Raw genomic sequence first — 18020 nt, forward strand, 5'->3', positions numbered from 1 at the left:
GAATGGTGTCTTTGGGTGCTGACTCACAGGTTATTATGATAGCAACTTATGCCTGGGAACGGTGAAGCGCCAAGGGGTGGGACTAACCCCGTGCACCAATGGATTGGCTGAGTGGAGTCTGGACCACACTCAGTCCTTTGCTCTGGTTGGCCAACAGAAGAGGTGGAGGCTTTCTGTCAGAGTATTTGAAGAAGAACTTAGAACAATGGATCAGTTCTCTGAGTGCCCTGCATGGTATTTCAGTGGACCCGTATATACGAACCTTCATACTTATCATACATACATTTTGCATATAATAAATTAAGCTTGGATTGAAGATCTCTTGATTCTTATTCCAATACCAGATTTGAATTACGCAATTTCTAACAGTGGGAGTGACTACAATGTTGTTGATCCATCCTCAGTTTTCTCCTATCACAGCTATTAAACTCTGTAACTGTTTTAAAGACACCATTGGCCTCATGGTGATATCCCCGAGTGGTTTCCTTCCTCTCCGGCAACTGTATCTTTGTAGTGACTGGGTGTATCGATACACCATCCAAAGAGTAATTAATAATAACTTCATCATGCTCAAAGGGTAATTCAATGTCTGCTTTTTTTATTTTTACCCGTCTACTTTGTGAGGCATTGGAAAACATCCCTGGTCCTTCTGGTTGAATCTGTGTTTGAAATTCACTGCAGAGACTGAGGGATCTTATAATTATTTGTATGTGTGGGGTACAGAGATGAGGTAGTCACTAAATAATCATGTTAAACACTATTATTGCAACTTATTATGTGACTTGCTAAGCACATTTTTACTCCTGAACGTATTTAGGCTTGCCACAACAAAGGGGTTGAATACTTATTGACTCAAGACATTTCAACTTTTCATTTTTCATTAATTTGTAAACATTTCTAAAGACATAATTCCACTTTGACATTCTGGGGTATTGTGTGTAGGCCAGTGACACAAAATATCAATTTAATAAATGTTATATTCAGGCTGTAACACAACAAATTGTGGAAAAAGTCAAGGGGTGTGAATACTTTCTGAAGGCACTGTACAGTAGCCTATTGCAATTTCCTGAAGGCCTTAGTAAAAAGACTAGTCTTCACTTTTATCTCACATGAAATGCACCAACAGCCTCAGCAAATAATATTTGCAAACATGATTGGTTAAGGTAAGGTAGACTACTATGATCTGACTGGCATACTGCGCCTTTGGTTGTCCAGTGATAATCTAATAATGTTTCTGTAACCTATATCTCATGATATGGACCCCAGAATAGGCCTCATAAACCATTAAATGGCCAATAGGCCTAGTACGAGTTGCAAGATATTTTTGACTGTGGTGACTGTTCTGTAGGAATTATATTTAAAAAAAAATGCATATCACATCTTCATGTAAGAATTTAATTATTTGTTTATTATTCATTTATTTAAGTATTTCTATCTCCAAGATTCACCCACCCGAAAAATATAAATTCCGGCTTATTCAAAAATGAAATGAAGGAATTGTTATTGACCGCATCAAAGGAATGAATCAACAAAATCAAAGTGGCAATAATCATAATCATTATTACAATAATAATTAAATAATCAGAATATCCACATTCATAACAAATCCATGTACAATGGCAATACACTCTTCAATATCACTCTTTCCATTAATATACACAAATCCCCGAATGTCTGTCCTTTTTAAAACAAAAATAGAGGGGCTGGGGGACTATGGCTTGTCAAGGGGTATGACTATGAGTGACCTGTAGGGTTGAAAGTTTAAGGGTGAGGGAGGGTTGGCGAGTTGGAGGCACACTTAATGGAACTTGAAGAAATGGCTAATAACATGGTGTTACTTGCATGGAAGAGTTGCTTCACAAGTAACAGTGTGATCTGAACCAAACGTTCAGCCTGACAGAGGGGTATATGAGAGGCAGAGTTCGGGGAACTCAATTTGAAAGATTAGATAAGGGTTGTCTGGATAAATATATAAATCTGAATGACAACCATTGCAAACATTTAATGTAGAGAAACGTAAAACTTAAATCAAATAACAAGGAAGAATCATAATAGTTACAGGAATTCAAAGAAATGGAGATGGAGGTCACTGGAAATATTATCTTAGTTATTCTATATACTGTATATGTACAAACATTGCTTGGTCACCCAAATAGAATTTTAAAAAATGCCTCAGTTGATGAGAAAAGGAGTGCAAGCCAGAGGTTGTTTTGAGAGGCATAATTAGGTGTGTAGGTGTTCAGAGGTGTCAGATTGGTCAGTGTCTGCACAGAAAGTGCTTCCCAGACCACTGTCCTTCATTTCCAGTGTGAACCTCTCCATCCCCCAACATGTATTATTTGAGGAGTAAAACACATAATTTAAGAGAGAGAGAGAGAGATTAGAGGATAGAGGAAAAACTGTACACCCTGCATATTCAAACAAACTGTATATACACATAGACATACCATATATACACACATATCCAGTATATACACAACAACTGTACACACACTGTATATACACACACATTCAATCACTTAAAAGGTATTAACCTCTAATCTCTCACTCTTTTGATGTGTAATTTTTCAGTGGTCAGAAGTGAAGGAGGGCACAGGGTTTTATTTAGCTTCTGTGTCTGTGGAGTCCATACAAAGAAATCAAATGGAAGTTATACAGAAACTTGCCTCCAGAATTCGGTCTCACCACCACTACACTGGAAAAACATGATAAACTCGCCTCTGCTCCACTAAGCTTACATCAGAGACTGAAATAGGAAAACAAAAAAGTGATGGTAAGGATGTCCTCTTCCAAGGAGTTCTATATCGTCCGTAAATGGAGAGCTCCACAGCGATTGTCAAGTAGAAAATCAACATCCATCCTCATATCTCTCTTCCAGGGATTACAAGAGAGAAGTGGAGGGGTACAGGTCACAGCAACGTGCAAATCATTGTGAGGGGAGCAGGTAAAACAACAACAGTTTGTGTTTTTATCCATCACAATCCCAGGGCAATCTTTCTCCACAAAAGGGTAATGTTCCATAAGATTGTCTTAAGAAAAATCAGTTGATATAAAATTGATCATTTCTGGACTGTCATTAGATACTAGAGTCTTGTCATTATCAATAAATAAATATTTGCGCAGGAAGATTTCCAATGAATCGTTTTTGTAGTACTACGGTAAGAATAAGCAATACTATAGAAATATAAATCATAGCATTGTCTACATTTTACAAGTTTTAATTGAAGCAATATTTTGTTTTGTAGCAGTTTCACTTGTAATAGGCTGTGCATAATTAGTTTCCTTTAAATGTAAACTAATAGAGATAAAGAGGAAAGAACCAAACCGAAACCATGGGAAATATGAAAAGGAACAGAAAAAGTCTAAAAGTGGTGAAAATCAACTGAGGTGGGTGGTTGAAAATGGTTAAGAATAGATAGAAAGAGAAAGAGTTAGATAGTGGGTGGACTGTAGAAAATGGTAGGAAGGAAAAATGAAAGAAACAAATTGTGAGATCATAGAAAGATGTAAGGAGAGAAAAATTACAGCACCTTTGAAATGCATCTTACACACAGTAGCTCTCCCTCTCTCATTCATTTACTGCCCAATCCCAAAAGGTGTATATCATGTTAATCTGCATCGCTGTTCTTCACATGCTTGATGAGCCAACAAAACCATTTTGGAGATTGGCACGTCTTTAAAAGATAATCAAATATCCAATCACAAGCGTCAAATACAGATCGTCCAGCCATCCAATCAGAGAGAGAGGGCCCAAGTAAAGTAGGGTAAATAACACAGCAGATCCTTACATGGTCAGCTGTGGCTCTGGACTATCCTTTAGGTCAGGAGAATTGGACCAATGGCCCAACTTCTCCCTTTGTCAGCCAATCGCATCACGAGAGAGCGCTCTTGATATATGGCCAGGCCATGCGGGCTGCCCGTGTTGCCTCAGCCAATTAGGTTCCAGATTGTCCTCCACGAAGCTGCGTGACTGGCTATGGGGAGAAAAGGGAGACAGAGAGAGAAGGAACGGGGACGTGCTTGATGAGTTGCTATCCAATCATAGCCATCCCACTGGGCACAGACGTCATTTCGACATCTAGTTTTGATTTACATTTGGTGGAGTTGTCAACTAAAGTGAATTTAAAGGGAAATCAACAACATGTCACCATGTCATTGGATTTAGGTTAAAAGTTGGGTGAAAAAAATACTAAATTCCCTAACGTCCCTAATGAAATTCCATAACGTCATCACATTTAGCCTTTTTTTTTAATGATGTGGAAACAACATTGATTCAACCAGTTTTTGCCCATTGGGACAGATCTTGTAATAGATGGACCAACCACCGTATCTGATGGCAGTCACTCCAAAGTTGGATTAATCTCTTTGTCAGTTTGTGTTCAGCTCTGAGGCAATTACTTGTTTACCTGAGTCTCTCAATTCTGTGTCTCTGAGGTATATTAATGGCAATGCTCATATATCAACCAGTGACCCTGTATAGTCCCATATCTTTACTCAATGCAGATGTAAAACCCTAGCTGCTTTAAAAGCCATTTTATTACTGATATGAATGTTTCAGCACTCGAAAGGTAGCCCTATTAGCCGACTTAACACTACATCAAACTCTCCCTATTAATAATCACATTTGGTTATCTTTTAAATCAACACTCATAGCTTAATCTCTCTCATATCTCTGAATCTCACCCACTCTACGTTATGGCTAATCCCCTAGTACTGGCCGACACAGCATTGGCGGAGGCATTTTGACCCTATACACTAAGTGCCGAATCCTAACTTGAGATCTGCATGTTAAACTCAAGACTTACTCGTAAAGCATGATGCCAATGGGAGAACTGCAAAAACATAAATCAAGTTAGGATTTGGCCCTCAGTAAATTGACTCTTAATCAAATAAAAAAGTTAAATAAGAGTGATGTTGGGTTCTGCAAAACCAGGACTGTCTGAAGCATGTTGATTCACTTGAGACCCTAAGCCAGAGTATGGAAAGTTATCCAACTAGTTATAAAGCACCACCAGTGTGAATCTAAAAGGGCCAAAATAAACCCAAATTCACATCTAAACAAATATTACAATGGACAGGTTATACACAAAACAAGAGGACATGACAACACAATATAACAGTATTCAATGACTGGTGATATCTGAACAGTTGACACAAAGCAATGAATTCCTTTTAGTGCACTGTGTAACATGTTTTAGATTTGAAATACTCTTTACTAACGATGTCCCAAACAATTTCTTTGTTTCGTCAACATTTTGTTACATTAGCATTCATCATGCTCAGTTGAATGGTACGTTAACTTAAAATAGTCCCTCGAAACGACATAAAGAAAGTCTATGCCACATACAAATTTGGCTGAGCACTGTTTGACTACTGGCCAAAATGTCATTATCTGAGATCCAGGCACTTAACTGGCTACCCCCAAATAAGAATAAAATAAATAGTTTACGTGGTACTAAACAGAAAAAGCCATGACAAAAATGCTGGAAGTGTACCAGGTGTTACAAATGACTACGTCATATACCTGGACACTGAAGGTCCAAAATAGTATCCCTTTTATATTTTCAACCACTTAAAATAGCTGGTAAACTTTTTACCTGACAACTTCGTTATTGTCTCATTTGGTTTAAGCACCCTACTTGACCCAGCTCCCACTCCATTAAACAATTGCACACATAGGGACATGACACACACATATAACAAACAAACATAGACAAATACATAAAATAAATAGGCTACCTTGACAATAACAGACAGAGTGAGAGAGACAGACATACAGACAGTGGGAAACATGAGAGGCAGTGCTATGACACACACACTTGATTTGGAAATGGCACTGTTTGTGTCTGTAGCACCAGTTGATCACACATAGGTTCTGAGATTGAGAAGAGAAAACATTGCACGAGTCCACGAATGGGAAGTCCCTTAATTTACACATTTTTGAAAACAGCACACACTTTCCTGTCTGTGAAATACCAAAAATGAAACCGTATTCTGCTTGTTCTGGACTCTATAGTTAGTCTGCATTTCAAACAGCATAGTTATTTTTGGATCTTGATTAGACTGTTTATGTACCATCATTAGTTAATATAATCATTCTGTCAATATCATCTCCGCCTGTTATTTGAAAACCCTGTTAAAATACACTCAAAGGCACTAAGGAAACCAAACTACAAAGCCAGATGACCACATCTCTACCAATGAAATTTGAGAGCTGGAGTTTTCAGGACAGGAAATGACTCAACCTTTATCGATGGAATTATGGGATACCACACGCATGTATATAGCAGGATGCTATTGGCTACTGAGAAGTCTTTGGGGAGTGAGACGTTATATAGTGTTTGCTTACTGTCTTTATATGATTAAACAAACACACAAATCAAAATCTCACATAGTCGATTGGTTTGGTGATTAGGCCTATACCAGTGTATGATAGGCTCTATAGTTTGATCGATTGAAACAGTACATGAGGATCCCACAATGTCAAAGATAACTAAAAGGTATCATTATCTTGTCCTGCAAGACAGATACTGACCAAAGCCCAGTTTGAGCATGACGAAAATGAGGTCCATTGGAAAGCCCTTTTGTTGTCTTGTGTGATAATGCTGAACGTACTGTACAGTTAAATGTACAATGCCCCCCAAAACATTTCTTCTCTCTCTGGTTTGAGTACACATAAAAGAAACGGGAAAGATTGCAGTCATCTCATCCTCCTCAAAAAAGGAAGGAAATGTGGCAAGATTTCTTTATTTGTGTCTTCTCTCTCTGATTTGGTTTAGTGTTGTTTTTGACCTGCTCCCTCTCCTCTATGCCCAGTCCTGCTGTTGCAGTGCTCTCAGTTGCCTCCGTGCTTGTCACTGGGCAGGATGTTGGGTTGCCACGGAGCTCTCCATTTTGGGGTGGACTGGGGTGGAGATGAGGAGTGGGGGGAGGAGGAGGGTCTACGGGTGAGGAGGGGACTCCATTCTCATTCCGGGGCAAGCCGGTGGAGGAGATGCCCGAGGAAGAGATAGTAGGGTCAGGATCAGTTGTCATCCCTCCGTCTTTTTCTCCTCCTTCTTCTCCTCCTCCTCCTCCTCCTCTTCCACCTTCAGTATTCACACAGGGGTCTGCTGAACCCAGGGAGGAATGCTGGGCCCCCTAGCAAGACAGAGAGAGGGAGGGGAGAAGAGGAGTAGGAGAGGGGAGAGATGGGAGTGGGAGAAGGGGCATTCAGTGGGGGATTTGTGGCATGGACAAGGGTGTAAAGGAGTCAGCCAATCCAGGAAAGAGAGAGTGAGGCAATATAGAGTCATATATGAAGCAGGAAATGTGGAGAGAGAAGGTAACAGGGAGGATAGAAGGAGAAGGAGTATGGGAGATATAAACAAGCAAGGAATAATCAAATAAACAAAGGAGACCAGTGAAGAACAAACAGACAGGTAGAGGAGAGTGTAAATAGGTGAATCAGTTACGAATGTAGAGAGAAAAGAATGGATGAAATAGTGTGGGGTGATGAGGGTCCCGATAGGAGAGGATCAAAGCAGGAGGTAAAGAAAGAAATGATCATGTGAGTAAGCAAAGGGAGTAAGGGAGAGAGAGAAATAAGTGACAAGGGATGGGAGGAACAACAGAGAAAGAGAAATAGAGGAAAATGAGTTACAGAGCAGAAGTATGAGGTACACCAATAAAGATGGACAGCATAGGAGAGGGGATACAGTCAGAAACAGAAAAGGTGGAAGGATTTACAATCTCGGGTTGACCAACATGTCAGAGTGTCTTGATCTTCATATGATGCTGAGTTAGAAGGGGGTACTAGTCAGGGACGGGTGTCAAAAGGAGTCCGAGCAGTCAAGTAGAATGAGAGTTGTGTCAGTCTTAGCCAATGAGATTCATTTCAAGGAATTGCTATACATTCTAATTTGTAATATACATTGCATTTGGAAAGTATTCAGACCCCTTGACTTTTTCCATATTTTGTTACGTTACAACCTTATTCTAAAATGGATTAAATAAATGTTTTTCCTCATTAATCTACACACATTACACCATAATGACAAAGTGAAAACAGGTTTTTAGAAATTTTTGCAAATGTATAAAAACAAAAAAAATGGAAATACCTTATTTATGTAAGTATTCAGACCCTTTGCTATGAGACTTGAAATTGAGCTCAGGTGCAACCTGTTTCCATTGATCATCCTTGAGATGTTTCTACAACTTGATTGGAGTCCACCTGTGGTAAATTCAATTGAATGGACAGGATTTGGAAAGGCACACACCTGTCTATATAAGGTCCCACAGTTGACAGTGCATGTCAGAGCAAAAGCCAAGCCATGAGGTCGAAGGAATTGTCCATAGAGCTCCGAGACAGGATTGTGTCAAGGCACAGATCTTGTGAAAGGTACCAAAAAATGTCTGCTGCATTGAAAGTCCCCAAGAACACAGTGGCCTCCATCATTCTTAAATGGAATAAGTTTGGAACCACCAAGACTCTTCCTAGAGCTGGCCGCCCGGCCAAACTGAGCAATCGGGAGAGAAGGGCCTTGGTCAGGGAGGTGAACAAGAACCCGATGGTCACTCTGCCAGACCTCCAGAGTTCCTCTGTGGAGATGGGAGAACCTTCCAGAAGGACAACCATCTCTGCAGCACTCCACCAATCAGGCCTTTATGGTAGAGTGGCCAGAGATGGAAGCCACTCCTCAGTAAAAGGCACACGACGGCCCGCTTGGAGTTTGGCAAAAGGCACCTAATGACACTCAGACCATGAGAAACAAGATTCTCTGGTCTGATGAAACCAAGATTGAACTCTTTGGCCTGAATACCAAGTGTCACGTCCGGAGGAAACCTTGCACCATCCCTACGGTGAAGCATGGTGATGGCAGCATCGTGGTGTGCAGATGTTTTTCAGCAGCAGGGACTGGGAGACTAGTCAGGATCGAGGGAAAGATGAACGGAGCAAAGTACTGAGAGATCCTTGATGAAAACCTGCTCCAGAGTGCTCAGGACCTCAGACTGGGGTGAAGGTTCACCTTCCAACAGGGCAACGACCTTAAGCACACAGCCAAGACAACGCAGGGGTGGCTTCGGGACAAGTCTCTGAATGTCCTTGAGTGGCCCAGCCAGAGCCCGGACTTGAATCCGATCTAACATCTCTGGAGAGACCTGAAAATAGCTGGGCAGCGACTCTCCCCATCCAACCTGACAAAGCTTGAGAGGATCAGCAGAGAAGAATGGGAGAAACTCTCCAAATACAGGTGTGCCAAGCTTGTAGCGTCATACCCAAGAGGACTCAAGGCTGTAACTGCTGCCAAAGGTGCTTCATTAATGTATGGAGTAAAGGGTGTGAATACTTATGTAAATGTGATATTTCAGTGTTTTATTTGTAATAAATTTGCTACAATTTCTAAAAACCTGTTTTTGCTTTGTCATTATGGGCTATTGTGTGTAGATTGATGAGGGGAAAAAACAATTTAATCCATTTTAAAATAAGGCTGTAACATAACAAAATGTGGAAAGAGTCAAGGGGTCTGAATACTTTCCGAATGCACTGTAGTAAAGGCTTGAAAACCATGGTGACACAAATAGTGGTTATGACTCTACAACTTGATACAATTGTGTTACCTTCATTAATCTTACGCAAATTAGAATCCATGCACATCTCAGGTTTAGCATGGTTTTGGCTAAGCTTTCAGTCAATTGACCTTCGTCAGAGCAAAACTTTCACCGAAATAAGAAAAGAAATAAAAAGAATAAAAAGCGTTCACCGAAAGCTTAGCTAAGACCACAATTAATGTGCAGAAATTTAGTATATTTTTTTCATGCACCTTAGTACCTTTGTCAGGTGTGTGGTTGATTCCTACACTTCATTGAATCGTATAAGTACTTTAAAATAAAACATTATAGATGATAATATTATAGTATTGCATTATTATAATAGTCTAACATGCAGATGTGTTACAGTAATTCTTAGAACTTTAGATGCGAATTGGAGAACATAATGACTAAATACTGTTCTACAACGCTTGAATAAGAAGCTAGTATTCAAGAGCTCTTGAATAAAGTCTAAACTGTGTCTAACCCACCAATCAGAATTTCTAACCCATACCCATTGACCAGTTATCAATGGATGCTCATTCATTTACCAAATCTGTAAAGCACTGGGTTGGAATTTGTGATAAGCGAATAAGTCCAAGTTTGGTTTTGCTATCTATCCTTACATACATTGGCGCAGAATAACGTCATTGCAAATACCAGATTGATTTCAGTTATTAATTAAATCAAGCTCTGAGTGCAAGTCATCATGTCCAGTCCTATTCAATGCAGTCTGTGTTGGAGCATTAGGAAAGAAATATCTGGGTTATTGGCACTGATGTAGGTTGTGTTAGATTGAGGAAATGGTGTCTAATGTATCCAAGTGCTGGCAAAAACAGGAATGTGGAATCATTTAAACGTTTTCTACACGAATAGAGGAATCTGAATTGACATTTACTCTACTGCGACACCAAGACATTTTCTCAAATGTGCAACAACTTCTTTGAACATCAAAGACTAAAGACTAAAGACCATTCATATGATTGTACCAAGGAGTATGAAGTCTTAAGATGTGAACGAAGCACTGGAGAAGGGAAAGACAGGAAAAAGGTATTTCAAGAGGGTTTTATGATCTGCATCCAGTACAGAAATCAGTCGGAAATAGGCCATTTGTTTTCATTAAATATCAGGGTGGGTGTGTCCATTGTGTGTAGCAGGTGTTTCCATCTCTAGAAGGAGAAAAAAAAAGTCCTCCAAAAAGTGGAATTGAACTGGCAGACCTTTTCTCTTCTCACTCAGAACCTTGTAAAGCACACGGCGACAACCAATTTCAACAGATATTACTGTTAGCATACATGCTAATCCCATTCCCTACTTGGTGCTAGCAACAGTAACAGGAAATGTGGTATGGAAACAAGGGGAACAAGTGGTATTTCTCTGCCAGTGCTGGATTACTTTCAAACCAGTTCTACAAATATTACTACAAACCCTTTCACATTATTTATCCAAGTTTAGCCAGACCTGCCAATACAACTGAGAAAATGGTGTAAATATTTTATAATAAGAAAGTTAGCTAGCTGCGAGCTAGCCAACCTATGCCAATAAAAGAAGCAGCAATCCAATCAACTTAACAAACGTGCATCACTCACTGTTAAAGATCCATATGTGCAGAGTTTGCTTACTTGAACAACTTGGAGTTTATGTTTGTACAAAAGCTGCAACTAATAAAAGTTAGGAAATTGTAGACAAAAACACAACACATAGTGGATGAATTGTGCCATGTTAAGTGCATTGTTAGTATGCTTTGGTACGCAATTCTCAAATGTTCTTACCCAGCAACACAAATAGGAAATTAACACTAAATTGCTGTTTCAAACTAGGCATATCATTGTGGAAATTAGACGTACAAACCAACCAAGTATTCCATAACAGTAGTATATGACTGACATACATATAAAGGACACTAGACAACTCTCCATGTATGACCCAGAGCAAAAATAACAATAATACAGTACTGGCGACACACTTGATCAAACTCACAATGACAATACATGAACATTGGATCTTATGTGCTCAGGTGCCATATACATACAGTACACATACACACAGGAATATATAAACACACTCTCAAAGAAACACACACATTGACATACAGTGGGGAGAACAAGTATTTGATACACTGCCGATTTTGCAGGTTTTCCTACTTACAAAGCATGTAGAGGTCTGTCATTTTTATCATAGGTACACTTCAACTGTGAGAGATGGAATCTAAAACAAAAATCCAGAAAATCACATTGTATAATTTTTAAGTAATTAATTTGCATTTTATTGCATGACATAAGTATTTGATCACCTACCAACCAGTAAGAATTCCGGCTCTCACAGACCTGTTAGTTTTTCTTTAAGAAGCCCTCCTGTTCTCCACTCATTACCTGTATTAACTGCACCTGTTTGAACTCGTTACCTGTATAAAAGACACCTGTCCACACACTCAATCAAACAGACTCCAACCTCTCCACAATGGCCAAGACCAGAGAGCTGTGTAAGGACATCAGGGATAAAATTGTAGACCTGCACAAGGCTGGGATGGGCTACAGGACAATAGGCAAGCAGCTTGGTGAGAAGGCAACAACTGTTGGCGCAATTATTAGAAAATGGAAGAAGTTCAAGATGACAGTCAATCACCCTCGGTCTGGGGCTCCATGTAAGATCTCACCTTGTGGGGCATCAATGATCATGAGGAAGGTGAGGGATCAGCCCAGAACTACACGGCAGGACCTGGTCAATGACCTGAAGAGAGCTGGGACCACAGTCTCAAAGAAAACCATTAGTAACACACTACGCCGTCATGGATTAAAATCCTGCAGCGCACGCAAGGTCCCCCTGCTCAAGCCAGCGCATGTCCAGGCCCGTCTGAAGTTTGCCAATGACCATCTGGATGATCCAGAGGAGGAATGGGAGAAGGTCATGTGGTCTGATGAGACAAAAATAGAGCTTTTTGGTCTAAACTCCACTCGCCGTGTTTGGAGGAAGAAGAAGGATGAGTACAACCCCAAGAACACCATCCCAACTGTGAAGCATGGAGGTGGAAACATCATTCTTTGGGGATGCTTTTCTGCAAAGGGGACAGGACGACTGCACCGTATTGAGGGGAGGATGGATGGGGCCATGTATCGCGAGATCTTGGCCAACAACCTCCTTCCCTCAGTAAGAGCATTGAAGATGGGTCGTGGCTGGGTCTTCCAGCATGACAACGACCCGAAACACACAGCCAGGGCAACTAAGGAGTGGCTCCGTAAGAAGCATCTCAAGGTCCTGGAGTGGCCTAGCCAGTCTCCAGACCTGAACCCAATAGAAAATCTTTGGAGGGAGCTGAAAGTCCGTATTGCCTAGCGACAGCCCCAAAACCTGAAGGATCTGGAGAAGGTCTGTATGGAGGAGTGGGCCAAAATCCCTGCTGCAGTGTGTGCAAACCTGGTCAAGACCTACAGGAAACGTATGATCTCTGTAATTGCAAACAAAGGTTTCTGTACCAAATATTAAGTTCTGCTTTTCTGATGTATCAAATACTTATGTCATGCAAAAAAATGCAAATGTATTACTTAAAAATCATACAATGTGATTTTCTGGATTTTTGTTTTAGATTCCGTCTCTCACATTTGAAGTGTACCTATGATAAAAATTACAGACCTCTACATGCTTTGTAAGTAGGAAAACCTGCTAAATCGGCAGTGTATCAAATACTTGTTCTCCCCACTGTATATGCACACCAGTTGTTAATTTTCAGGGAAGGATTGTGTCAGATACGGAGATTTCCCATAATTCCCGTCATTTATTTTGGGGAGTGGTGGGAGGGGAGATGAGTCAAATTGAATGGATATGTTGATGACCCACTGTAACGTGTTCCTCTGTGAGACACGTGCAGTGTGTAGGTGAGATTGTGTTGATTTGAGCAGGGGTATTGTTGTATATGGATGTAGTCAGTTACCTTGTTGATATTGGTTCTTAGAATTGGGCGTACTTATATGTATTACTGCAGCAGAGCCATCCGTTTTTGTAAGTGTACCTGATAGAGAATCTGTGAATTGTCAAGCTTTTTGTCATAACTAGAACTAACTAAGGCCTGGATTCAATCAGATCGAGCATTAACCATTGATAACCAGCACTGGCCGACATCCGCATAGCAAATGTTTTATTATCCCTACCGCGTTAGACGTTCATGAGCTGACATATCGGTGAGCGGCTGCTCTTGTCTGTCACAAACCACTCCCTTCCTTATTATCCCTACCGCGTTAGACGTTCATGAGCTGACATATCGGTGAGCGGCTGCTCTTGTCTGTCACAAACCACTCCCTTCCTTTTTATCCCTACCACGTTAGAAGTTCAAAACGGCGCTAGAAATTGTAGGCTCTATTGATGTTAGAAATAATGACTCTCGAATGTCAATCCATTGATGTTAGGCTAATGCATGTTTATTTGGATGAGGGAGATTTATAGCCTATCAATCTAATTTGAGTGTTTGATTGGTAACGCGGATGCATAAACTTCTAACGCGGCTGCATGGGATATGTCGGATTACGTTGGATGTGTTTTTTTTGCCGCTTGTGGATTTGACAACCCTAACGCAGTTCCACCTCCGACACCGCCAAAACAACCGTTAATCTGATTGAATCTAGCCCTAAGTACATATTACTACCATCAATATTCTGATCAAACAGTTTGCTTCTCATCCCAAAACAACACAGGGAAATTTAAAGAAAAAGTAGTGGAGGGATGAACAAGGATGAAGGATGTGAAGAAGGATGAAGGAGTTGCAAGGTTTTGCAAATGCCAACATTTGATAATAGTGGAGCATTGAAATGGAACACTGAATTAAACAGCTGAATATTCGTACATTTTGCTGCATTTCGGTCAGGAATTCTACCATTGATGATGGAGTTTTATGGTTTGAATTCAGAGAGTAAGCAATTTACCTAATGCAAAGAGTTACACATTTAGGAAGTCTCCATATATGACTGAATTTGTGCAAATAATGTTGGCATATTTGTCTGAGTGGTGTAAGAGTCACATTCATTAATGTATACAGTATGTGTACAATACATACATCCAAATGTCCAATATATAGTGCGACACTGTATATGTAAACTTGGTAAACATTTGGAAGGTTTGGAGAATTCCAAGTAAATATTTCCAGCCTGGTCTCAAAGACTAGACGTAACATAGTAATTCGTATGGTATGTTACGTTTGGTATGGTTACATAAGACCGAAGTTTACTTAAGGTAATAATTAAAGGAGGGTGGTTGGTCTGGGTGGATGGGTGAGCGTATAGCTACTTTGCAACTACTTGCATGTTAGCTAACCCTTCCACTAGCCCTTTAACCTAACTCCTAACCTTAACCTTAACCCCTAACCCCTAGCCTAGCTAACATTAGCCACCTAGCTAACGTTAGCATTAGCCACCTAGCCACCTACTTAACGTTAGCCACAACAAATTGGAATTCTTAACATATCATACGTATTGCAAATTTGTAACATATTTTACGAATGGTAACATATCATACGAACTGGATGATGGACATCCACAGATGAATACATACCATACCAAACGTAACATTTCATACTAATATGAGTGTCCCGGATTTTTGTTTACTATGTTATGTCTACCCCTGAGGTTGATATTTCAGCTCAAGCGTTCAATTATTTTATTTTACAGTAAAGCTCGACATTATTCAAATTGCTGTTGGCAAAATCAAAATAACCAAAATAATGTGAACAATAGGTAAAGAAAGAAAGAAAAAATATAACTGAGCTGAAATATTGCTGTTTATAAGACATGTGATTGCCTGTATAAGACATGTCTGTGTAAGTCAGTCAGTGCTTCTGTTGGTGCTGCATACGGACAGTGACGCACACACAGTACAGTGGAGGAATCAAAGTGAAGAGGCAGAATGTATGGATGGAGAGAGGCAGTACCACTGAAGTGTATGCTGGTTGGTTTATTACCTTTGTACTCGGGGTGGGACGGGTGCGAGACGGGGCTGCACTAGGATGGATTGGCGCCTCCCCTAAGAGAAATCACCGTATCTCATCAACACAGGAGAAGAGGAGAGGAACGATAGAGAAAAGGAGGAGAGGAGAGGCTAGGAGAGGCATGTGTGCACTGAAGAAAGTAAAAGGTAGAAGTTGGGTGTTGAGGAGCATTAGGGATACTCAACGCCCACAAGACACACACAAACTGTACACACACAGGCACACCACATTCGCGCCAACACAAACCCAGCAGCCTGAAAGCACAAGAGGGCCCAAAATGTCAACATGCTGAGGAAGCAAACCAAGGTTGTTGGTACACACATACAGCAGTAAATATGGTAAGTAGCCATCTTGTGCAAGCCAGAACATGAGGCAGCTTGATGTACAAGTACACCCCCTGGACAGGATGCTAGTCTATCGCAGGGCCTTAGCCCTCAACCTATCTCCTTAATGCTGAGCCAAGCAGAGACGCATTGGGTCCCGTTTTTAGTCTGACTCGGCCAGGGATTGAACTCCCAACCTTCCAATCTTAGGGCGGACACTCTAACAACAAGGCCACTGATTTGGTTTAGCAGTAAAGATAGCTGCATTTTAAATTAGTCCAAATGTCATTAATTGATCCAAAGACTGTAAAGTATTGTCAAGAAAAATAGTATTTCTGATCTCTTCTGAAGCTGAGGGGTTAGAAGTTGAGGCAAAGGGTCATGCTACTACTGCTAAACATGCAGTAATCATTGGCAAAAGTAATAAACACCACTATTACTGCAACAAAGAGAAAAAGAGTATTAAAAAACAGAGTTAAACAATATAAACAAATGGATACACATGTAAAAAAGTTTGAATCATACATAACACACTTAAACACATACAAGGTTATAAAGACAGTAGATAACTGATGTGATAGGGATAACCATGTAAAGTGAGACATGCATTATATTCACAATGATGCATGGAACATATAACATTAAGTTTGAGAGGATATGTACAACATCCAAAGAATGATTTATTTGTGATAAGTCGTTACAAGGACAGGTTGATCTACTGTACCTTTAATAGTGATACCACTAGTTGCTGCCTACAGGTGTAATATCTTAATTTGAACAGTTTCTCACAGCAGAAAAATTATCCTGCACAAACAGGAATGTGGATAATAATTAATGGATATGTTTGTAGGGGTTGATACATTTTTCATTAAGGCAAATCAAGTCAAACATTTTAAAGTGGAAATTACAAACTTTAGAAGCCTTTTTAACCCTCAAATACAAACAAGTTTGCATTTCCTGCTGAACAGGAATTTTCTCTGTGACAACAGAGTGATCAAACATAATGCTATAGGAATATAAATCCACAAATTGCACACGTAAAGCTGAAAGCCGAGTGAACTGCCTGCCCACTGTTGGGATAATAAAGATGACGTGAACATGAACCCTATGAGTCACCAACACCCCCACCTAGACACCTAGCACTAAACACCTGTTGCTGCCATGGCGATGGACAAGTGATTTTATGGTAGCCAGCTCACTGCGAATAATGACAGATATTGGAAACGCAATCATTAAAACATGCCGACATCCTCTGCTTGGGCATAGCCATGATGGAAATGATGTACACTGAGCATGTGATGGTACACAAACAATTGGTCCACAACAATTTATGGCTTCCTTTTATAGTCTTCTTGACTATAACCTTCAGAACAATGGAGATACACAGAAAGGTTTGCCTGGTTGCATAGACAAATGAGGCTCATGCATGACAATGGACAATTACCATGAGAGCAAAAACCTGGGTGGAAGCATGACATGGAAATAATAAATGGCACCAGAAGTTCCATGTTGGACTGCTGTGATTTGATACTGTGTCTAGGAAGAGACACCAAACAAAGGAAGAGACCCAAACAGCTTCATGTTGGATAGCAAATCTGCCTATTTCAGCTTGGAAACAAAACCAATGTCAAGATGGATGCCCAGCCATGAACGCTCCTATGACCACTTGGGAAGAGCTACTTAAACTGCATCTCTCAGCCCTCAGAAAGGACCTATAGATTCCGATCCCAATGCTGTGTGAGGCTGGAGGCCAAGTCTACCATGACACTCCCCTCAACTACATGTCAAGCACAGACTGGCCACGGTCGACTGAGTGGAACAAGCGCGAGCACAAACCTCTTTGGTCTGCTTCTTGTCTGGCAACTGAACGCAACGCCACGCATCGCTGGATGGATTTACCCCCTTTCAACTGCAGTCTCTAAGCCTTTCTGGCTAATCTCTCCCTCTCCCTCCCTCTTCCTCTTCCTCACCCTCTCTCTCCCTCTCTGCGGGAGCTGTGTACTGAATGGAGTAATAACAGGAGAGACGCATTGGTTCACTGCTCACTTGAGAAAGCGTGGCTGAAGCCCTGACCGTTCGACGCCTTGCAGGGGTGCTGCATTCAGCTGCATTCTTATCTGGGACATAGCGGGATACCCTGTCTGTTCACACCGCTC

At 40.6% G+C, this 18020-nt stretch overlaps 1 protein-coding gene across 2 annotated transcripts in view; it reads right to left on the reverse strand.

Moving 5' to 3' along the window:
• Positions 1 to 3887: 3887 nt before the first annotated feature.
• LOC121561931 (ras/Rap GTPase-activating protein SynGAP-like) overlaps positions 3888 to 18020 on the reverse strand; it is a 131330-nt gene continuing 117197 nt past the window's right edge. For both annotated transcript variants that reach the window (XM_045215154.1, XM_041874355.2), the window contains one exon: positions 3888 to 7140. In XM_045215154.1, coding sequence (XP_045071089.1) covers positions 6715 to 7140 — 426 coding nt within the window. In that variant the 3' untranslated portion in view covers positions 3888 to 6714. The remainder of the gene's footprint in view (positions 7141 to 18020) is intronic.

The sequence above is a fragment of the Coregonus clupeaformis genome, unplaced genomic scaffold, assembly GCF_020615455.1.
Source record: "Coregonus clupeaformis isolate EN_2021a unplaced genomic scaffold, ASM2061545v1 scaf0377, whole genome shotgun sequence".
NCBI lineage: Eukaryota > Metazoa > Chordata > Actinopteri > Salmoniformes > Salmonidae > Coregonus > Coregonus clupeaformis.